The sequence below is a fragment of the Balaenoptera ricei genome, chromosome 3, assembly GCF_028023285.1.
Source record: "Balaenoptera ricei isolate mBalRic1 chromosome 3, mBalRic1.hap2, whole genome shotgun sequence".
Taxonomy (NCBI): Eukaryota; Metazoa; Chordata; class Mammalia; order Artiodactyla; family Balaenopteridae; genus Balaenoptera; species Balaenoptera ricei.
In genome coordinates, this window is record NC_082641.1 from 168731709 (window position 1) to 168756442 (window position 24734).

The 24734-nt window shown below is 39.0% G+C and overlaps 1 protein-coding gene and 1 pseudogene across 1 annotated transcript; both read right to left on the reverse strand.

Moving 5' to 3' along the window:
* Positions 1 to 11577: 11577 nt before the first annotated feature.
* Positions 11578 to 12427, reverse strand: LOC132363466 (olfactory receptor 7A10-like; annotated as a pseudogene).
* Positions 12428 to 23765: 11338 nt separating this feature from the next.
* Positions 23766 to 24734, reverse strand: LOC132363985 (olfactory receptor-like protein OLF4). Its single transcript, XM_059919720.1, has one exon. It carries the CDS (start codon positions 24732 to 24734, stop codon positions 23766 to 23768), a length of 969 nt encoding a protein of 322 aa, XP_059775703.1.

Sequence of the window (24734 nt, forward strand, 5' to 3'; positions counted from 1 at the left end):
AGCTCACAGTAATGGAATCTCAGTTTTGAAAGCCTAATGTATGCCACCAACTTAACTGAACACTTGTCAAAATTTTAAACTCAGAAGAACACTGCAAGGGACTTCCCTGGTGGTCCAGTGGCTAAGACTCTGCGCTTCTAATGCAAGGGGCCCAGGTTCAATCCCTGGTCATTGAACTAGATCCCACGTGCCGCAACTAAAGATCCTGCGTGCTGCAACTGAAGAGCCCATATGCTGCAACTAAGACCTGACACAGCCAAATAAATAAATATTTTTAAAAAGAAGAATAACACTGCAAGAAATTACTCACTTTGAAAGAAAATATGGCATCAAATTTCACAGATGACTCAAGTGGCAGTATGTTCTATTTATGGTACATTCTGGAAAGGTATACATAGGGACCGAAAACATCAGTCAGTGTTGAAGGGGTTTGGTAGAAAGGGGCATCAAAAAAATGTTCTTTTGGGGTGATGGAGTATAACCCATCTTTTGATGGTAGCGTTACTGTACATTTGTGAGAACTCACGACTACACTTAAAATATGGTATATATACGTACTTAAAATAATTAACAAGAAACAAAAACAATGCTCTCACATGCTAGGAAAATGTTAAACTTTGCTGAATCTTGGTTTTTACATGTGCAACAGTTATTTCCACCACCTTTTGGTACTATTTACGAAGAATTGAAGGGCCAGGAAGAAGAACTCAGTCCTCAACAGGCTTCTCTTGAAATCTCATTTTAGAAAACACCCTATAGGGCTGCACTGGCCCTCATCTCATAACAGGAGTGGAGTGAGAGGGCTCCCAGATCTTTTGAGTTTAAGTTAGGTTCCACGGTCAGATCTTTGGAAGTACTATGGTTCTGAAACATAAAGGTGTATCCCACAGTCTCCCCAAGTGGAATCTGCCTGGGAACATCCTAATTCATGATCATCAGCATCATATCTTTTCCAGGCTCATCTTAAGGCCATTTCCAGCTCTACATTTTCCAGCTCAAGCCTACTCTGTGCCTCCTACTGGCAAACATTTTTAGAAGTCCACACCTGCCCCACTCTGGAAAATTTCTCTGTGGCAACACCAGGGGGCTGTGAGCTGAGATGGTGGAAGAAACAGCGGTCAAACCCATGTCATGGGCACATACCTCTCAGCTGCAACAATCCCAGGTGTCCCATAATTATCGTCTCTACTTGCTTACTTACTTTCTACTTGCTTACTTGCTTATTTTCTAGCCAGCTTTCCATTTTGTCTTGGGTCATGAAGCCAGGATCCCTCAGGCTTTTTTCACCACAGAGGCTTCCTCATTGTAAAGACAATGGTACCTACAGGATAAAGCCAAAAATGGGACCTCTGGCACATCTCAACTACAGGAGGAAGTGTGTTCCCTTCTGAGTAATGCAGTTGTTCTGGAGGAGGTCACCCCTTTTCTAGACTCATTGGCCATTTGAAGAGTCGCTTAGGATCACATGAAGGACCATGAGAGTTCATATACTTTATAGACCATGTGCTACCACCACACCTGATGGAGTCCACTGGAGAGAATGGCAGGTTCTGCCCCCGATCAAACAAGATATCCCTGATAAAAACTGCACCCAAGCATCCGCTCAAATTCCAGCAAGCACACTAGCACTACAGGATGCCCTGGCAAATAGTCAAACTCATCTGCACATTTTCACAGAGCCTGTGACCGTTGTCAGTGATCTTGCTATCCAGTCCCACCAGTAGTGACAAGAACTCCTTATCTAACTCCTTATCACTGCTCTGGAATAAAGAACTCTGGGAATATCTTGCCTCACAGTTACCCAATCAAGGTCACTCCTAACTGCACGTATGAAACCTTCCAGACCTGATGGTATTAATCTTGGCCCTGTGGGCCCATGAAATGTGAAACCATTGAGAGACCTCTACCCTAAAGCTGTAGGCAGAATGCAAGGGACTCCCCTCCTCTGCCATGGCTAATTTACTAACTGCCAAGTTTACCTGATAAGGAAAAAAATGCCCCTAGTAGTATAATCAGTGGACATAATTTCCAGGCTGAGGAAGGGGTCCCTACAGCTGATGGAAAATAGACTTAATAGGACCCTTCATCCCCTCAGCAGGACCACCTGCTATGCTCTGACCATGGGATATACTTATATAGACATATTCCTCACTTATCCTATTAGACATGCCACTGGTGAAGCCAAAACGGAAGGACTCACCAAGACACTGATGTGACCTACTCATTTCTCAAAAACAAATTAAAAAAACCCTCAAGACACTGGGCTCTCGAAAAAGGCATTCAGCGGCACTTTTACTTCTTATGACCCCAGGATACAGCCCTCATAGAAGCTAGAATGGCTTCCTTAGACAAACCGTGTTAACTTCTAAATGAGTCTTCCTGCTGTTTGAGGCATTAGTTAGACCCTCCCACCCACCCACCTCGGTACATGGGCCCATTACTTTGTTCTGATCCTCAGGCTTAGTGACACCTTATAAATAGAGGCCTTTCTGCACGAGACTTTTCTGTCAAATGGTCATTCTCAACAATCCTTTTGTTTACTGTAAGAGTTTCCAGTAACAAACACTCATATCCCACCACCGGACCTTCCTCCTAACACCACCTATACTCTGTACCCTGGATGTCAATATTTTATTTGGGGCATCCTCCTTCATAACACGATGTGGCCCTTCCCAACACAAATGTGCCGTTTTCCTACCAATTTCACTCACTGTCCTGAGAGTCACTGGCATTGCCCAGGGTACACACAATGCCATTCAACAAACTCACATCACTGATCTCAGTCAAGAAATATCTGAAACATTCTAAACACATGCAGCAGGCAACTAACATTTTAGAGACTTTCCATGAAGAGGAACTCCCTGGCAGCCATGGTGGCTGTTGACTAGTTGGCTTTAGACTATTGGCCACCCAGGGAAAGTTCTGTTCCCTTAAAGGATTGCTTGCTGCCTGTGGGTAAACAACATGGCAAGGGGCCACCAATAGCTCAACACATGAGAAAACAAATGAAAATAATGAATAACATTACTAAGGTAATTGAATTGAGTTCTGGAACCCCACTGACATATTTTCCTGGATTTCTCCAACTCCTTAGGATGACTGGAATTGGAATGCTTTTTTCAAGACTTCCTCGTCTTAATTATAACATGTTGCTTGTGCTTTTCAAATGGCTATTCAAACTCTTGTGAGATGTGGCATAATTCAGTCAACAATCATCAAAAGCGAACTTTTAATAAAGACACTGATTCCATTTTTGATGTGTGAGTGTTAATTGGTTTTAGATACCCACTCACCCTTCTTGGTATGCAATAGGCAATCAAGTTACAAAGGTAGTCACATGCCTCTTTTCTCTTTGTGCCAGTGGATAGGAGGGTCAAACCTTGAATACCCAAACTCAACTCCTTGAAACATTAAAGGCCCAACCCACTCTCCTCTTTGCTGCAGCCACCTGCACCCACTTACACTTGCCCTACTCTCCTAAAAATTGCCTTTGTGGAATAAACCAGGAGCAGAAGGCACTCGAGCCAGTAAACTGTAGGAACACATAAATTGCTGAAGACACAGTGTAAACTAGCTTGAGAATTAAAAGGTCTGCAGAACCCAGTCTTAGCGGGCCACCCACAATTCATGAATTCTTCCTGCAGGAACCAAACCATGTTCTTACCATAAAGATTAAAAAAAAAAAATTGCTTCATGCTTCATGCAGCAAACAGGGAAATATTTTGATATATACACAGTGCATTTTGTTCTTTGTATCTTAGGCTATTTCTCAAAGGAAGCTAGCTTGCCAAAGCTTTATCTGATTAGAGAAAGCAATTATGCAACTCCAGCCCTTTTCAGCTTTCCTCTCTGATTAAAAAAAAAAGGAAAAAAAGAAAGGCTGAGAACTTTCTCTGATTTTCATAGTCCAGTCCATAGAAACAGTCCTATGCACAGTCTGTTCCACCAAAACTTTGCAGGCTTAATCATAACGTAATAGAACATATTCCATCCCAAATACCTTACCACCATATATCATAAGGGTCCCAATATAGTAACAGTGGATTAAAACAGAGAGCTGCAAGACATAGACTCTACTCAAGAATGAGCTTCTGGGGGCTTCCCTGGTGGTGCAGTGGTTGAGAGTCTGCCTGCCAATGTAGGGGACACGGGTTCGAGCCCTGGTCTGGGAGGATCCCACATGCTGCGGAGCAACTGGGCCCGTGAGCCACAATTGCTGAGCCTGTGCGTCTGGAGCCTGTGCTCCACAACAGGAGAGGTCGCAATAGTGAGAGGCCCGTGCACCGTGATGAGGAGTGGCTCCCACTTGCCGCAACTGGAGAGAGCCCTCGCACGGAAGCGAAGACCCAACACAGCCATAAATAAATAAATTAAACCTTAAAAAAAAAAAAAAAGAAGGAGCTTCTGGGACTACTCAAACACCAGGAAGAAAAATTCAAGGGCACTAGAGGTTATTGAAGCTCCTGATACTTACAGCTATGACAAGCATTAAACATACTGTAACTCCTGTTTAAGGACACATAAAACCTCACACTAAAGACCTCTTTGCCTCAAATTACCTGATACATCTGGTTTTCAACCAAAAATTAGACGGCATACTAAAAGGTAAGAGAAAACACATTGTGAAGAGAGAAAGCAATCATCAAAACAATTCTCAGATACAGGAGAGATTCTTGAATGACCAGGCTATTAATTTAAAATAACTATTAATATCACACAAAGCTGACTTCAGAACAAGGAAAATTATCAGTGAGAAAGAGGGGCATTACATACAGATAAAAAGTGCCAGTTCTCCAGGAAGACATAATAACCCTTTATTATACATGTGCTGAAACAGATTGACAGAGTAAGTGATGCAAAAATGTACAAAACTGCAATATGAGAAGGAGGAGCTTCAAGATGGTGGAAGAGTGAGACGTGGAGATCACCTTCCTCCCCACAAATACATCAGAAATACATCTACATGTGGAACAACCCCTACAGAACACGTACTGAATGCTGGCAGAAGAACTCAGACCTCCCAAAATGCAAGAAACTTCCCACGTACCTGGCTAGGGCAAAAGAAAAAAAACAGACAAAAGAATAGGGATGGGACCTGCACCTCTGGGAGGGAGCTGTGGAGGAGGAAAGGTTTCCACACACTAGGAAACCCCTTCACAGGTGGAGACTGCGGGTGGCGGAGGGGGGAAGCTTCGGAGCCATGGAGGAGAGTGCAGCAACAGGGGTGCGGAGGGCAAAGCGGAGAGATTCCCGCACAGAGGATCGGTGCCGACCTGCACTCATCAGCCCGAGAAGCTTGTCTGCTCACCCGCTGGGGCGGGCGGGGGCTGGGAGCTGAGGCTCGGGCTTCGGTCGGCTGCAGGGAGAGGACTGGGGTTGGCTGTGTGAACACAGCCTAAAGGGGGCTAGTGCACCACAGCTAGCCAGGAGGGAGTCTGGGAAAAAGTCTGGAGCTGCTGAAGAAGCAGGAGACTTTTTCTTGCCTCTTTGTTTCCTGGTGCGCAAGGAGAGGAGATTAAGAGCACTGCTTAAAGGAGCTCCAGAGATGGGCGTGAGCTGCGTCTATCAGCGCGGACCCCAGAGATGGGCATGAGATGCTAAGGCTGCTGCTGCCGCTACCAAGAAGCCTGTGTGCAAGCACAGGTCACTATCCACACCTCCCCTCCCGGGAGCCTGTGCAGCCTGCCACTGCCAGGGTCCCGTGATCCAGGGACAACTTCTCCGGGAGAATACACAGCGTGCCTCAGGCTGGTGCAATGTCACGCCAGCCTCTGCCGCCACAGGCTCACCCTGCACTCCGTACCCCTCCCTCCCCCCGGCCTGAGGGAGCCAGAGCCCCCAAATCAACTTCTCCTTTAACCCCGTCCTGTCTGAGCAAAGAACAGATGCCTTCAGGCGACCTACACGCAGAGGCGGGGCCAAATCCGAAGCTGAACCCCGGGAGCTGTGTGAACAAAGAAGAGAAAGGGAAACCTCTCCCAGCAGCCTCAGGAGCAGCTGAGTAAATCTCCACAGTCAACTTGATGTACCTTGCATCTGTGGAATACCTGAATGGACAACGAATCACCCGAAATTGAGGAGGTGGACTTTGGGAGCAATGATATAAGTTTTTTTTTTCGTTTTTCTCTTTTTGTGAGTGTGTATGTGTATGCTTCTGTGTGTGATTTTGTCTGTATAGCTTTGCTTTTACCATTTGTCCTAGGGTTCTGTTGGTCCGTTTTTTTTTTGTTCAGTTTTGTTTTGTTTAGTATAGTTTTCAGTGCTTGTTATCATTGGTGGATTTATTTTTTGGTTTGGTTGTTCTTTCTTTTTTAAAAATTACTTTAAATTATTTTTTAATAATTATTTTTTGTTTTTTATTTTAATTATTTTATTTTATCTTTTTCTTTCTTTTTTTTTTTTCTCTCTTTTATTCTGAGCCGTGTGGATGACAGGCTCTTGGTGCTCCAGCCAGGCGTCAGGGCTGTGCCTCTGAGGTGGGAGCACCTAGTTCAGGACATTGGTCCACCAGCACCTCCCAGCTCCACGTAATATCAAACAGCAAAAATCTCCCAGAGATCTCCATCTCAATGCCAAGACCCAGCTCCACTCAAGGACCAGCAGGCTACAGTGCTGGACACCCTATGCCAAACAACTAGCAAGACAGGAACACAACCCCACCCATTAGCAGAGAGGCTGCCTAAAATCATAATAAGGTCACAGACACCCCAACACACACCACCAGACGTGGACCTGCCCACCAGAAAGACAAGATCCAGCCTCATCCACCAGAACACAGGCATTAGTCCCCTCCACCAGGAAGCCTACACAACCCACTGAACCAACCTTAGCCACTGTGGGCAGACACCAAAAACAACGGGAACTACGAACCTGCAGCCTGCAAAAAGGAGACCCTAAACACAGTAAGTTAAGCAAAATGAGAAGACAAAGAAACACACAGCAGATGAAGGAGCAAGGTAAAAACCCACCAGGCCTACCAAATGAAGAGGAAATAGGCAGTCTACCTGAAAAAGAATTCAGAATAATGATAGTAAACATGATCCAAAATCTTGGAAATAGAATGGAGAAAATACAAGAGACTTTTAACAAGGACCTAGAAGAACTAAAGAGCAAACAATCATGAACAACACAATAAATGAAATTAAAAATGCTCTAGAAGGAATCAATAGCAGAATAACTGAGGCAGAAGAACGGATAAGTGACCTGGAAGATAAAATAGTGGAAATAACTACTGCAGAGCAGAATAAAGGAAAAAGAATGAAAAGAATTGAGGACAGTCTCAGAGACCACTGGGACAATATTAAATGCACCAACATTCGAATTATAGGGGTCCCAGAAGAAGAAGAGAAAAAGAAAGGGACTGAGAAAATATTTGAAGAGATTATAGTTGAAAACTTCCCTAATATGGGTAAGGAAATAGTCAATCAAGTCCAGGAAGCACAGAGAGTCCCATACAGGATAAATCCGAGGAGAAACACACCAAGACACCTATTAATCAAACAATCAAAAACTAAATACAAAGAAAAAATATTAAAAGCAGCAAGGGAAAAACAACAAACAACATACAAGGGAATCGCCATAAGGTTAACAGCTGATCTTTCAGCAGAAACTCTGCAAGCCAGAAGGGAGTGGCAGGACATATTTAAAGTGATGAAAGAGAAAAACCTACAACCAATATTACTCTATCCAGCAAGGATCTCATTCAGATTTGACAGAGAAATTAAAAACTTTACAGATAACCAAAAGCTAAGAGAATTCAGCACCACCAAACCAGCTTTACAACAAATGCTAGAGGAATTTCTCTAGGCAGGAAACACAAGAGAAGGAAAAGACCTACAATAACAAACCCAAAACAATTAAGAAAATGGTAATAGGAACATACATATTGATAATTACCTTAAATGTAAATGGATTAAATGCTCCAACCAAAAGACATAGACTGGCTGAATGGATACAAAAATAAAACCCGTATATATGCTGTCTACAAGGGACCCACTTCAGACCTAGGGACACACACAGACTGAAAGTGAGGGATGGAAAAAGATATTCCATGCAAAAGGAAATCAAAAGAAAGCTGGAGTAGCAATTCTCATATCAGACAAAATAGACTTTAAAACAAAGACTATTACAAGAGACAAAGAAGGACACTACATAATGATCAAGGGATCAATCCAAGAAGAAGATATAACAATTGTAAATATTTATGCCCCCAACATAGGAGCACCTCAATACATAAGGCAAATACTAACAGCCATAAAAGGGGAAATCGACAATAACACAATCATAGTAGGGGACTTTAACACCCCACTTTCACAAATGGACAGATCATCCAAAATGAAAAATAAATAAGGAAACACAAGCTTTAAATGACACATTAAACAAGATGGACTTAATTGATATTTATAGGACATTCCATCCAAAAACAATAGAATACACTTTCTTCTCAAGTGCTCATGGAACATTCTCCAGGATAGATCATAGCTTGGGTCACAAATCAAGCCTTGGTAAATTTAAGAAAATTAAAATCCTATCAGGTATCTTTTCCGACCACAATGCTATGAGACTAGATATCAATTACAGGAAAAAATCTGTAAAAAATACAAACACATGGAGGCTAAACAATACACTACTTAATAACCAAGAGATCACTGAAGAAATCAAAGAAGAAATCAAAAAATACCTAGAAACAAATGACAATGAAAACACGATGACCCAAAACCTATGGGATGCAGCAAAAGCAGTTCTAAGAGGGAAGTTTATAGCAATACAATCCTACCTTAAGAAACAAGAAACATCTCAAATAAACAACCTAACCTTACACCTAAAGCAATTAGAGAAAGAAGAACAAAAAAACCCCAAAGTTAGCAGAAGGAAAGAAATCATAAAGATCAGATCAGAAATAAATGAAAAAGAAATGAAGGAAACAATAACAAAGATCAATAAAACTAAAAGCTCGTTCTCTGAGAAGATAAACAAAATTTAAAAATTCGTACAACTCAATGGCAAAATCCTAAACAATCTGATTAACCACGGGAAGCATATCTGAATTTTTCCAATGAAGACATACAGAAGGTCAATGGGTACCTGAAACGATGCTAAACATCACTAGCCATCAGGTAAATGTAAATCAAAACCATGATGAAATATCACCTCACACCTGTTCGAATGGCTAGTATAAAAACATAAGCACTGGGCTTCCCTGGTGGCGCAGTGGTTAAGAATCTGCCTGCCAATGCAGGGGACACGGGTTCGAGCCCTGGTCTGGGAGGATCCCACATGCTGCGGAGCAACTAAGCCCGTGAGCCACGACTGCTGCGCGTCTGGAGCCTGTGCTCCGCAACGGGAGAGGCCGCTACAGTGAGAGGCCCGCTCACCGCGATGAAGAGTGGCCCCCGCTCGCCACAGCTGGAGAAAGCCCTCGCACAGAAACGAAGACCCAACACAGCCAAAAATAAATAAATAAATTAATTAATTAAAAAAACAAAACAAAACATAAGCACTAACAAGTATTGGTGAGAATGGGTATAAAAGGAAACACTTGTGCACTCTTGGAAGGAATGTAAATTCCTGTAGTCACTATGGAAAACTATATGGAGGTTCTTCAATACATTAAAACAAAACCAGCATATGATCCAGCAATCCAATTTCTGGGTATTTCTCCAAAGGAAAAAAAATGCTAATTTTTTTCATTTATTCATTTTTTAAATTTTTAAAAACATTTTTATCAAAGTAGAGTTGATTTACAATATTGTGTTAGTTATAGGTGTATAGTAAAGTGAATCAGTTATACATATACATACGGCCACTCTTCTTTAGATTCTTTTCCAATATAGGTCATTACAGAGTATCAAGTAGAGTTCCCTGTGCTGTAGAGTAGGTCCTTATTAGTTATCCATTTTACATATAGTAGTGTGTATATATCAATCCCAATCTCCCAATTTATCCCTCACCCCTCTTCCCCCTGGTAACCATAACTTTGTTTTCACCATCTGTGACTCTATTTCGTTTTGTAGAGAAGTTCATTTGTACCATTTTTTTAGATTTCACTATAAGCAATATCATATGCTATTTGTCTTTCTTTGTATTACTCAACTATATAAAAGAATGAAATAATACCATTTGTAGCAACATGGATGAACCTAGAGATTGTCATACTGAGTGAAGTAAAAAACGCTCGTTTTGAAAAGATATGTGTACCCCCATGATCACTGCAGCTTTATTTACAATGGGTAAACTGGAAAACAAACAATGTCCATAGGTAGATGAATGGATAAAGGTGTTTTATATTTATATATTTATATATGTATGTGTGTGTGTGTATATATATATATATAATATATATATAATATAATATATGTATATATATTATATATAATATATATATAATATATATATATATATTATATATATATATATAAAATTTGGCCATAAGAAAGAATGAATACCTTGCCATTTGCAACACATGAGTGGATCTTAGGGCATTTAGCTAAGTGAAGTAAGTCAGACAGAAAAAGATAAACACCATATGATCTCACTTTTATGTGGAATCTAAAAGAAAAAAGAAAAAAACAAAAGCACAAACATGTGGAAATAATAGAGAACAGATTGATAGTTGCCTAAGCTGGGAGGTGGGGAGTGGGCAAACATGGGTAAATGGTGTCACAAGGTACAAACTTCAGTTATAAAATGAGTAAGTCATGGGAATGTAATGTGCAGCATGGGGGTTATCATCAATAAAACTGTATCTTATGTTTTAACGTAGCCAGGAGAGGGGATCTTGAAAATACTTATGTGAAAAATGTGTAACTATGTATGGTGATGAATGCTAACTTGATTTATTGTGGTGATTAGTTTGTGATATACAGAAATATCAAATAACTACTGTTGTACACCTGAAACTAATATAATGTCATGCCAATTAAATTGAAGTTAAAACAACAGCGACAACAGCACAAGGGCTGGTTCAGCCAAAATTTTGGCTCAGACAAGAATCAAAAGCATTATGGACCCAGCCAAGTGCCCCAGGAATTCCTAGCCTATAGCATCACTATCAATAGGCTGGGGCTAAAGGGGTCCATGATACAGTCTACATTATCAAGAAGAGCAGTTAAGGTAGTGATGTAAAACAGAATAAAAGTCCCAAAGTGAAATTCCTCCACAATTAAATTACATAAATGGACTTATATGCCAAAAGCAATTTTATTCATATGAGTAAGACAACTCATGATTATTCTTTCAGGAAAATGAGGAAAAATTATGGGGCATGATATATATGTCATTTGAGAATAAATTATTTTTAAGCAATCCAAGTTGTCCCATGAAAAGATATGGAAATTTCCAAATATTTCTGATCCAAGGTTGAGAAAAACTTTGGGAATGGAATGTAGGAAAATGGACCAAAAGAAAAACTTCCTATATATCAGACAGAGCAGAAAGCTTAATAAAGTGAGTTACCAAAATTGTATAGAAGAGTTGAATTCAAAGAAATAGAAATCCCAGGAAATAAATGGGAGAAAATTCTATTCCACACTCATCAAAAAATCACAATTTCTTGTTCCAAGGCTTTGAGTCCTACAATCAAGGGCACTTCTTCACCTCCAGAACAGTTTTCCACTTTATACCTGTCATCCCATAGAATCTCTTCAGAGCCCCTTTTATGTCTTTGTTCCACAGACTGTAGATGAAGCATGGGTGTGACAACACTGTACATCACTGAGGCTACTGCTACTGAGTGTGAGCTGTGGGTAGCAGCATAGATAAGGTACACTCCTAGGAATGAACAATAAACAGGGAGGCAACTGAGAGGTGAGATGCACAGGTGGAAATGCTTTATATGTCCCATGAGCTGATGAGATTCTAGAAAGAAACAATCTTAGAGTAAGAGTAAAGGATACTAGAGGACCACCAGCCAGCAGCCCAGTAGAAAAATACAACACGATGTCGTTAAGAAAAGTATCAGAACAAGCAAATTTGACCAGCTGGTGGAGATCACAGAAAAAGTGGGGGATTTCCAAGTATGTATAGAAGGACAGCCACAACAACATTAAGCTTTGTAACAAGGAATTTAAGACACTCTAGATCCAGGACATCAGCAACAGCAGTCCATAGAGCCAGGGGTTCATGATGACATTGTAGTGCAGGGGGTGACATATGACCAAGAACTGTTCATCAGCCACCACAGCCTGAAGAAAGTTGTCACAACCTCTAAAGAGTGTGGAAAAATACATCTGGGTGATGCAACCTGTATAGGTTATAACATTGCTTTCTGTGTGTATATTCACAGCATCTTTGGGATAGTGGTAGAGATGAGACAGATGTCTACAAAGGACAGGTTGGAGAGGAAGAAGTACATCGGTGTGTGGAGGTGGGAGTCTGAGCTGACGGCCAGGATGATGAGCAGGTTTTCAAACACAGTGATCAGGTACATGGAGAGGAAAAGCCCAAATATGAGGGGCTGAAATTCTTGTTCATTTGATAACACCAGAAGAAGAAAATTTGAAATTTGGATATCATTCCTTGGTCCCAAGTGGTGGTGGTGGTAGCTAGGAATGAAAATTTTAAATAACATGATTAAATGTTAGGAGAGTGAGCATTAGTGACATGCTACAATTACAATACTATGTGGGAAAAAAAGCAAGTATAAAAAATGGATGGGTGTGTTATTTTTACTGGGAGTTCAGGACGACCTAAAAACAAGGTGACATTTGAGCAAAGGCCTCATGCCAAACTGGGTGGAAGACAGGAGGCTATCTGGGTATGTGCTCTGCAGAGGAAAGATCCAGTGCAAAAGCCCCGAGGAAGGTGTTGTTTCAGATGTTCAAGGCTCAAAATGTAGCCAGTGTGGTGAGCAATGAGTACAGGGGGAGTGGTGAGAGATGGTGTCAGAGAGGATTGAAGAAAGAGGTTCCCTCCCTGCTGCTGCTGAGACTTTAAGACACAGGAAGTCCATTGTTCACATTCTGTTCCTTGTATTTTATTAATTTTCATTTCAAAGAATCTTGTGAATACACATAGATCCCCTCCTTATCTTCACGTGTTGGGTAACATTTTGTCCTCTATTTTTTTTTTCTGCACATATCTTTTATTTTTTCTTTTTTTAACATCTGTATTGGAGTATAATTGCTTTACATTGTTGTGTTAGTTTCTGCTGTACAACAAAGTGAATTAGCGATATGTATACATATATCCCCATATCCCCTCCCTCTTGCATCTCCCTCCCACCCTCCCTATCCCACCCCTCTAGGTGGTCACAAAGCACCCAGCTGATCTCCCTGTGCTATGTGGCTGCTTCCCACTAGCTATCTATTTTACATTTGGTAGTGTATATATGTCCATGCCACTCTCTGACTTCGTCCCAGCTTACACTTCCCCCTCCCCATGTCCTCAAGTCCATCCTCTAGGTCTGCATCTTTATTCCTGTCCTTTGCCTGTGTTCTTCAGAACCTTTTTTTTTTTTAGATTCGATATATATGTGTTAGCTTACGGTATTTGTTTTTCTCTTTCTGACTTACTGCACTCTGTTTGACAGACTCTAAGTCCATCTACCTCACTACAAATAACTCAATTTTGTTCCTTTTTATGGCGAGTAATATTTCATTGTATATATGTGCCACATCTTCTTTATCCAGTCATCTGTCGATGGACACTTGCTTCCATGTCCTAGCTATTGTAAATAGTGCTGAAATGAACATTGTGGTACATGACTCTTTTTGAACGATGATTTTTTCTGGGTATATGCCCAGCAGTGGGATTGCTGGTCATATGACAGTTCTATTTTTAGTTTTTAAAGGAAGCTCCATACTGTTCTCCATAGTGGCTGTATCAATTTACATTCTCACCAACAGTGCAAGAGGGTTCCCTTTTCTGCACACCCTCTCCAGCATTTATTGTTTGTAGATTTTTTTTTTTTTTTATAAATTTATTTATTTATTTTTGGCTGTGTTGGGTCTTCGTTTCTGTGCAAGGGCTTTCTCTAGTCGTGGCAAGCGGGGGCCACTCTTCATCGCTGTGCGCGGGCCTCTCACTGTCGCGGCCTCTCTTGTTGTGGCACACAGGCTCCAGACGCGCAGGCTCAGTAGTTGTGGCTCACGGGCCCAGTTGCTCCGCGGCATGTGGGATCTTCCCAGACCAGGGCTTGAACCCGCGTCCCCTGCATTGGCAGGCAGATTCTCAACCACTGCGCCACCAGGGAAGCCCGTTTGTAGATTTTTTGATGATGGTTATTCTGACCGGTGTGAGGTGACACCTCATTGTAGTTTTGATTTGCATTTCTCTAATGATTAGTGATGTTGAGCATCCTTTCATGTGTTTGTTGGTAATCTGTATATCTTCTTTGGAGAAATGTCTAGTTAGGTCTTCTGCCCATTTTTGGATTGGGTTGTTTGTTTTTTGATATTGAGCTGCTTGTATATTTTGGAGATTAATCATTTGTCAGTTTCTTCATTTGCAAATATTTTCTCCCATTCTGAGGGTTGTCTTTTCATCTTGTTTATGATTTCCTTTGCTGTGCAAAAGCTTTTATGTTTCATTAGATCCCATTTGTTTATTTTTGTTTTTATTTCTATTTCTCTAGGAGTTGGGTCAAAAAGGATCTTGCTGTGATTTATGTCATAGAGTGTTCTGCCTAAGTTTTCCTCTAAGAGTTTTATAGTGTCTGGCTTTACATTTAGGTCTTTAATCCATTTTGAGTTTATTTTTGTGTATGATGTTAGGGAGTTCTAATTTCATTCTTTTACGTGTAGCTGTCCAGTTTTCCCAGCACCACTTATTGAAGAGGCTGTCTTTTCTCCATTGTATATTCTTGCCTCCTTTGTCAAAGATAAGGTGACCATATGTGCATGGGTTTATCTCCGGGCTTTCTATCCTGTTCCATTGATCTGTATTTCTGTTTTTGTGCCAGTACCATACTGTCTGATTACTGTAGCTTTGTGGTATAGTCTGAAGTCAGGGAACCTGATTCCTCCAGCTCCGTTTTTCATTATCAAGATTGCTTTGGCTATTTGGGGTCTTTTGTGTTTCCATACAAATTGTGAAATTTTTTGTTCTAGTTCTGTGAAAAATGTCATTGGTGGTTTGATAGGGATTGCTTTGAATCTGTAGATTGCTTTGGGTAATATGGTCAGTTTCATAATGTTGATTCTTCCAGTCCAACAACATGGTATATCTCTCCATCTGTTCGTATCATCTTTAATTTCAATGACACATTAAACAAGATGGACTCAATTGATATTTATAGGACATTCCATCCAAAAACAACAGAATACACTTTCTTCTCAAGTGCTCATGGAACATTCTCCAGGATAGATCATAGCTTGGGTCACAAATCAAGCCTTGGTAAATTTAAGAAAATTGAAATTGTATCAAGTATCTTTTCTGACCACAACCACAACGCTATGAGACTAGATATCAATTACAGGAAAATATCTGTAAAAAATGCAAACACATGGAGGCAAAACAATACACTACTAAATAACCAAGAGATCACTGATGAAATCAAAGAGGAAATAAAAAAATACCTAGATACAAATGACAATGAAAACACGATGACCCAAAACCTGGGATGGGATGCAGCAAAAGCAGTTCTAAGAGGGAAGTTTATAGCAATACAGTCCTACCTCAAGAAACAAGAAACATCTCAAATAAACAACCTAACCTTACACCTAAAACAATTAGAGAAAGAAGAACAAAAAAACCCCAAAGTTAGCAGACGGAAAGAAATCATAAAGATTAGATCAGAAATAAATGAAAAAGAAATGAAGGAAACAATAGCAAAGATCAATAAAACTAAAAGCTGGTTCTTTGAGAAGATAAACAAAATTGATAAACCATTAGCCAGACTCATCAAGAAAAAAAGGGAGAAGACTCAAATTAAAAGAATTAGAAATGAAAAAGGAGAAGTAACAACGGACACTGCAGAAATACAAAGGATCATGAGAGATTACTACAAGCAACTGTAAGCTAATAAAATGGACAAGCTGGAAGAAATGGACAAATTTTTAGAAAAGTCACCTTTGTCAAATATTAGTTGACCATATATGTTTGGGTTTATTTCTGGGTTCTCAATTACATGCCATTGGTTTATGTGTATGCTTTTATGCAAGTACCATATTGTTTTGATTACTATAGCTTTGTAGTATGGTTTGAAATCAGGAAGTGTGATGACTCCATCTCTTTTCCTCACCGCTCAGGATTTCTTTGGCTACGCAAGGATATTGGTGTTCCATACAAAATTTAGAATTGATTTTTTTCTATTTCCATGAAAAGTGCCATTGGAATTTTGATAAGGATTGTATTGGAACTATACATTCTTTGAGTAATATGAACTTTTAACAATATTAATTCTTCTGACCCATGAACATATGACTGTTTCACTTATTTGTGCCTTCTTCAACATCTTTAATGAACTGCCTTAAACTTTTAGGTGTACAGATGTATGAATTTATTGATTAAATTGATTCCTAAGTATATTTTCTTTCATTTTTATGCTCTTGTAATTAAGATTGTTTTCTTAATTTCTTTTCTATATTGTTCATTTTTAGTATATACAAACACAACTGATTTTTACATATTGATTTTCCTCCCTGCAACTTTCTTTGTTTATTAGTTCTAATGATTTTTGAAGAAGAATTTATTTCCTATATATAATACCATATCATCTGCAATCAAGGACAATTTTATTTCTTTCTTTTCAATTTGGCTGCCTTTATTTTCTTGCCTAATTATGCTGTCTAGGACTTTCAGTACTATATTGAATAGAAGTGGTGAGAGTGGGCACTCCTGTCTTGTTTCTGATCATAAAGTAAAAGCTTTCAACATTTCATCATTCAGTATGATGTTAGTTGTGGACTTGTCATATACTGTCTTTTTACTGTTGAGGTACATTATTCTATACTGACTTTGGTAGAGTTGTCATAAAAAGAGGTTGAATTTTTGTCAAATGCTTTTTCTGCATCTATTGTGATAACCATATATTTACCTTTAATTCAATAACTGTTGTGTATTGCATTTATTGATTTGCTTATGTTGGACCATCCTTGTATCACAGGAATAAACCCCATGTGACTATGTGGAAAGGGGTTTCTGAGCAGGGCAGGGGCAATCATTGGTGATGCTTACACAGGCAGTACATCAGAGGCAGTCTTTATCTCAGGACCTGCTCAGGCCAAGAGGGTCCATGCCCCAGTCCATGCAGAGTGCCCCACACCAGCCTCTCTTGCTCCAGCACTGCTCCCCTCTGGGGCGAGGGTGCTGGTGCTGAGATGGGGGGACCACACACTGAAGGGGAACAGAATCAGCTCAGACCTGACCCTCAGGACTTCTTTTCTAGCAACTTGGGACCTGGCCCCATCCCTGTTAGACCAGTAATGGCCACTAAGGAAAGGTGAAGCCCTATCCCACATCTGGTTCCAGCCCTAACCCCTCCACCTCCAGCCTCACCTCCTATCAAGATGATCACTACCAGTACACCCTAAGGAAAGGCATGAATTGTGATACCTTCAAATCCAGTTCTTCTGCCAAAGCCGCTGGGCACACACCAACTTTATATGGCTGCACCCACAGAATGACACCACTTCAACACTGTGAAAGGTAACCATGGCACATAGTAGCATACAGAGAGAGAAAGTTAAGCAAAATTAAAAGACAGAGAAATGTGTCTAAATTGAAAGAGCTGTGATTTATGTCAGAGTGTTCTGCTTATGTTTTCCTCTAAGAGTTTTATAGTGTCAGGCCTTACATTTAGGACTTTAATCCATTTTGAGTTTATTCTTGTGTATGGTGTTAGGGAGTGTTCTAATTTCATTCTTTTACATGTAGCTGTCCAGTTTTCCCAGCAGCACTTATTGAAGAGGCTGTCTTTTCTCCATTGTATATTCTTGCCTACTTTATCAAAGATAAGGTGACCATATGTGTGTGGGTTTATCTCCAGGCTTTCTATCCTGTTCCATTGATCTATATTTATGTTTTTGTGCCAGGACCATACTGTCTTGATTACTGTAGCTTTGTAGTATAGTCTGAAGTCAGGGAGCCTGATTCCTCCAGCTCTGGTTTTCATGATCAAGATTGCTTTTGTTATTTGGGGTCTTTTGTGTCTCCATACAAATTGTGAAATTTTTTGTTCTAGTTCTGTGAAAAATGCCATTGGTAGTTTGAAAGGGATTGCTTTGAATCTGTAGATTGCTTTGGGTAGTATAGTCATTTTCACAATGTTGATTCTTCCAATCCAAGAACATGGTATATCTCTCCATCTGTTTGTATCATCTTTAATTTCATTCATCAGTGTCTTATAGTTTTCTGCATTCAGGTCTTTTGTCTCCTTAGGTAGGTTTATTCCTAGGTATTTTATTCTTTTTGTTGCAATGGTAAGTGGGAGTGTTTCCTTAATTTCACTTTCAGATTTTTCATCACTAGTGTATACGAATGCAAGAGGTTTCTGTGCATGAATTTTGTATCCTGCTACTTTACCAAATTCATTGATTAGCTCTAGTAGTTTTCTGGTAGCATCTTTAGGATTCTGTATGTATAGTATCATGTCATCTGCAGCCAGTGAGTTTTACTTCTTCTTTTCCGATTTGGATTCCTTTTATTTGCTTTTTTTCTCTTATTGCTGTGGCTAAAACTTCCAAATCTATGTTGAATAATAGTGGTGAGAGTGGGCAACCTTGTCTTGTTCCTGATCTTAGAGGAAATGGATTCAGTTTTTCACCGTTGAGAATGATGTTCGCTGTGGGTTTGTCATATATGGCCTTTATTATGTTGAGGTAAGTTCCCTCTATGCCTACTTTCTGGACAGTTTTTATCATCAATAGGTGTTGAATTTTGTCAAAAGCTTTTTGTGCATCTATTGAGATGATCATATTGTTTTTCTCCTTCAATTTGTTAATATGGTGACCCACCTCCTAGAGAAATGGAAATAAAAACAAAAATAAACAAATGGACCTAATGAAACTTAAAAGCTTTTGCACAACAAAGGAAACCCTTAACAAGATGAAAAGAAAACACTCAGAATGGGAAAAAATATTTGCAAACAAAACAAATGACAAAGGATTAATCTCCAAAATATACAAGCAGGTCATGCAGCTCAATATGAAAAAAACAACCCAATCCAAAAATGGGCAGGAGACCTAAATAGACATTTCTCCAGAGAAGATATACAGATTTCCAATAAACACATGAAAGCCTGCTCAACATCACTAATAATTAGAGAAATGCAAATCAAAACTACAGTGAGGTATCACCACACACTGATCAGAATGACCATCATCAAAAAATCTACAAACACTAAATGCTGGAGTGGGTGTGAAGAAAAGGGAGCCCTCTTGCACTGTTGGTGGGAGTGTAAATTGATACAGCCACTATGGAGAACAGCATGGAGGTTCCTTAAAAAACTAAAAATAGAATTACCATATGACCCATCAATCCCACTACTGGACATATATCCTGAGAAAACCGTAATTCAAAAAGAGTCTTGTACCACAATGTTCATTGCAGCACTATCTACAATAGCCAGGACATGGAAGCAACCTAAGTGTCCATCGACAGATAAATGGATAAAAAAGATGTGGCACATATATACAATGGAATATTACTCAGCCATAAAAGGAAAGGAAATTGAGTTATTTGTAGTGAGGTGGATGGACCTAGAGTCTGTCATACAGAGTGAAGTAAGTCAGAAAGAGAAAAACAAATACCATATGCTAACACATATCTCTCCATTCTGATGAACTTAGGGGCAGGACAGAAATAAAGACACAGACATAGAGAATGGACTTGAGGACACGGGGAAGGGGAAGAGTAAGCTGGGACAAAGTGAGAGAGTAGCTTTGTCATATTTACACTACCAAATGTAAAATAGATAGCTAGTGGGAAGCAGCTGCATAGCACAGGGAGATCAGCTCAGTGCTTTGTGACCACTTAGAGGGGTGGGATAGGGAAGGTGGGAGGGAGGGAGATGCAAGAGGGCAGAGATATGGGGATATATGTATATGTATAACTGATTCACTTTGTTATACAGCAGAAACTAACACACCATTGTTAAGCAATTATACTCCAATAAAGATGTTAAAAAAAAAGAAGATGTGGCACATATGTACAATGGAATATTACTCAGCCTTGAAAAGAAACGAAATTGAGTTATTTGCAGTGAGGTGGATGGACCTAGAGTCTGTCATACAGAGTGAAGTAAGTCAGAAAGAGAAAAACAAATACCATATGCTGACATATATATGTGGAATCTAAAAAAAAAAAATGGTTGTGAAGAACCTAAGAGCAGGACAGGAATAAAGATGCAGACGTAGAGAATGGATCTGAGGGCACAGGGAGGGGGAAGGGTAAGCTGGGACAAAGTGAGAGAGTGACACTGATATATATACACTACAAAATGTAAAATAGATAGCTAGTGGGAAGCAGTCTTATAGCACAGGGAGATCAGCTCTGTGCTTTGTGACCACCTAGAGGAGTGGGATAGGGAGGGTGGGAGGGAGATGCAAGGAGGGGATATGGGGATATATTTATATGTATAGCTGATTCACTTTGTTATACAGTGGAAAATAACACAACATTGTAAAGCAATTATACTCCAATAAAGATGTTAAAAAATAAATAAATAAATAGATGGAAAGAGCAAGAGAACAGCAGTGAAAAAACAACTAGTGAAACAAATAAACGATTTACTGATAAAAAATTCAGTACATTAGTAATAAGATTGCTAACTAATTAGGGAAAGAATTAATGAACATAGTGATAATTTTAACACAGAACTAGAAAATACTAAAATAATAGAACTAAAGAATACAATAACTGAAATGAAACAACTAGAAGTATTTAATAGCACACCAGGTGATACAGAAGAATGCATAAGTTATCTGGAATATAGAATAATGGAAATCACCCATACAGTCAGCAAAGTGAAAACAAATTAAAAATGAGAATAGTTTGAGGGATCTATTGGACTACACTAAGAATACCAATATTCACATAATTTGGGGGTCCCAAAAGGAGAAGAGAGAGAGAGAAGGTGGTCAAAATGTATTTGATGAAATTATGGCTGAAAACCTCCCAAACCTGAATAAGGAAGCAGATATTCAGGTACTGGAAGCAAATAGGTCTCCCCAAAAAAATGACAGCAACTGGACCTGCACCAAGATATATCAATTAAAATGGGAAAATTAAAGATATATGTTTCTAAAGGCAGCACAAGAAAACTGTTGTGTACAAGGGAGTCCCAAAAGTCTATCAGCTAATTTTTTTTTTTTTTTTTTTTTTTTTTTTTGCAGAAACTTCGCAGGTGAGAATGGAGTGGCATGATATATTTAAAGTGCTGTGAGGGAAAAACCTGCAAACTAGGGCACTCTAGGGAGCAAGATTATCATTTAGAATTGAAGGAGATATAAAGAAATTTTCAGACAAGCAAAGACTAAATAATTTATCAATACTAAACCTACCCTAAAAAAATGATATAGGGTTTTTTTTAAGAAGGAAAGAAAAAGTCATAACAAATGGTAAGAATCTGTAAGAACGAGAAAATCTCACTGGTAAAGGCAAACATATAGAAAAGGATGAGGATCAACCACTTCAGCTAGTATGAAGATTTAAAAGGCAAAAAATAATTGCAAAATTAACTATAACTACAATAAGAAGTAAGGGAATGAACAGGGAGATGGCAAATATGACATTAAAAACACAAAATGTGGAGGAAGGGAGTAAAAATGTAGTCCTATTAGAATGTGTTTCAACTTAAAGGACAACCTGTTTTAAAAAGTAGATATAGTCATAGGTCAACATATACAAACCTCGTGGTAACCATACATCAAAAACCTACAATAGATACACAAAAACTAGGGAGAAAGGAACACAAGCGTATCACTAAAAATCATCAAATCACAAAGGAAGAAACAAAATGAATAAGAGAAGAACTATAAAAACAAACAGAAAGCAAGTAACAAAATGGCAATAAGTACATGCCTATCAATAATCACCTTAACTTTCAATGGACTAAGTGGTCCAATAAAAAGACATAGGGTAACTGATTGGATTAAAAAAAAAAAAAAGACCCTTCAATATGCTGCTTTCAAGAGACTTCAGAGCTAAAGACACACACAGACTGAAAGTGAGGGGATGAAAAAAGATATTTAATGTAAACGGAAACAACAAGAAAGTGGGGATAACAATACTCATATCAGAAAAAAATAGACTTTAAACAAAGTCTATAAGAAAAGACCAAGAAGGGCATTCTCAAATGATAAGAGGAGAATATTACACTTTTTAACATATATGTACTAAAGAGGAGAGGAGGAGAATATTACACTTTTTAACATATATGTACTAAATACAGGAGCATCTAAATATACAACACAAATATTAACGGACATAAAGGGAGAAATTGACAATAATTGAATTATTGTAGGGGACTTTAACACCCCACTTACATTTATGGACAGATCATCTAGGCTTAAAATCAGTACAGTGACAGAGGTCTTAAATGGAACAACAGACCATTTGACTTAATAATTATCTATGGGACACCACATCCCAAAACAGCAGAATACACAGTCTTTTCAAGTGAACATCTGTATGTCTTCCTTAGAAAAATGTCTATTGAGTGTCTTCTGCCCATTTTTATTAGGGTTGTTTGTTTTTTAATATTGAATTGATTGAATCATTTCTATTTTTGGATAACAACCCATTATTGGATATATAATTTGTAAATATCTTTTCCCATGAGTAGGTTGTCTTTTCGTTTTGTTGGTGGTTTCCTTCACTGTGCAAAGATTTTAGTTTGATGTAGTCCATTTATTTATTTTTATTTCCCTTGCCTGAGGAGATATATACAAAAATATTGCTAAGACCAGTGTCAAAGATGTATTGCCTATCTTTTTTGCAGCTTGTTGAGTAACTTCCTGACATTATCTCGAATTCTCTGCTTGTCTGATCACAATCTTCCATGACATTAAGATTGGTTTCTGGAAAACTGTCATTTTCTTTTCTTAAAACAAATTATTATAGTTGATTTACAATATTGTGTTAGTTTCTGATGTACAGCAAAATGTATCATATATATATGGATATATATATATATATATCTGTTCTTTTTTAGATTCTTTTCCCATATAGATCATTACAGAGTATTGAGAGGAGTTCCCTGTGCTATTATTTTCTTTCTCTGATTTCAGGTGACTGTGGTTTTCATGGGTTGCTCCTCTGCCAGTGCATTTGAGAAAAAAAAAAAAATATATATATATATATATATACACACACACACACAAGCTGACCCTTGAACAACAAGAGGGTTAGGGCCTCCAACCCTCTGTATAGCCAAAAATCCTCCTATAACTTTAAAGTAATTTTTCTATATCTCTGGATAAACTAACCATAATAAAAATAATATAAATTGTCTTGGTTGTTAAGTGTATTTTTTATATGAGTAATGCAACTCATGACTATTCCTTCAGGGAAACAGGAGAAAATTACTTGGGATGACACATGTCATTTGAGAAGTAACTATTATTAATGAATCTATGCTCTCCATCCAAGAAATGGAATTTCCAAACATTTTTGATCCAAAGGTAGGAAAATTTAGAAGTAGAAAAAACAAAAACTGCCTATATATCAGACTGAGGATAAAGCTTAATAAAGAGAGTTACTAAAATTGTATAAAGAAGCTGAATCAAAAAAATAATAAATCCCAGGAAATAAGTAGAAGGAGCAAATTTTATTTTACAATGATCAAAGAATCACAATTTCTCATTCCGAGGCTTTGAGTTATGCAATCAAGGGCACTTCATCACCCCTAGTACAATTGGCCATTTTATACTTGGCATCAGATAGAGTCTCTTCAGAGCCCTCTTTATGTCTTTATTTCTCAGACTGTAGATGAAGGGGTTCAGCATGGGTGTGACCACAGTGTACATCACCGAGGCTGTTGCACTTGAGAGTGAGCTGTGGGTAGCAGCAGAGCTAAGGTACACTCCTAAGGCCGTACAATAAAATAAGGAGACAACCGAGAGGTGAGACACACAGGTGGAAAATGCTTTATACTTCCCCTGAGCTGATGAGATTCCTCGTATGCAGAAAACTATTTTAGAGTAAGAGTAAAGGATACAAGCAAAAGGACCAACACCCATCAGGACAGCTGCAAAATAGATCACCATGTTATTTAAAAAGTTGTCAGAATTGGAAAGTTGTACCACCTGATTCAGTTCACAGAAAAAGTGGGGGATTTGCACATCTGGACAGAAGGACAATTGCAACACCATTAAGCTGTGTAACAAGGAATACATAGCAATCATTACCCAGAATATCAGAACCAGCAGTCCACAGAACCGGGGGTTCATGATGACCATGTAGTGCAAAGGGTGGCAGATGGCCACAAAGCAGTCATAGGCCATCACTGTCAGGAGGAAGTCATCTAATTCTCCAAAGAAAATGTAAAAATACATCTGGGTGATGCAGCCTTCATAGGTTATGACTTTGCTCTGGGTCTGAATATTCCACAACATCTTTGGGATGGTGGTAGAGGTGAAACAGATGTCTACAAAGGACAGATTGGAGAGGAAAAAGTACATGGGGGTGTGGAGGTGGGAGTCTGAGCTGACGGCCAAGATAATGAGCAGGTTTCCAAACACAATGATCAGATACATGGAGAGAAAAATCCCAAATATGAGGGGCTGCAGTTTTGGTTCCTCTGAAAGTCCCAGAAGAAGAAATTCTGAAATTTGTGTATTGTTACCTGGTCCCAT

Bases quoted from the DNA above. Each gene is read 5' to 3' on its own strand.
- LOC132363985 (XM_059919720.1), bottom strand. From the start codon at position 24,734: ATGGGACCAGGTAACAATACACAAATTTCAGAATTTCTTCTTCTGGGA.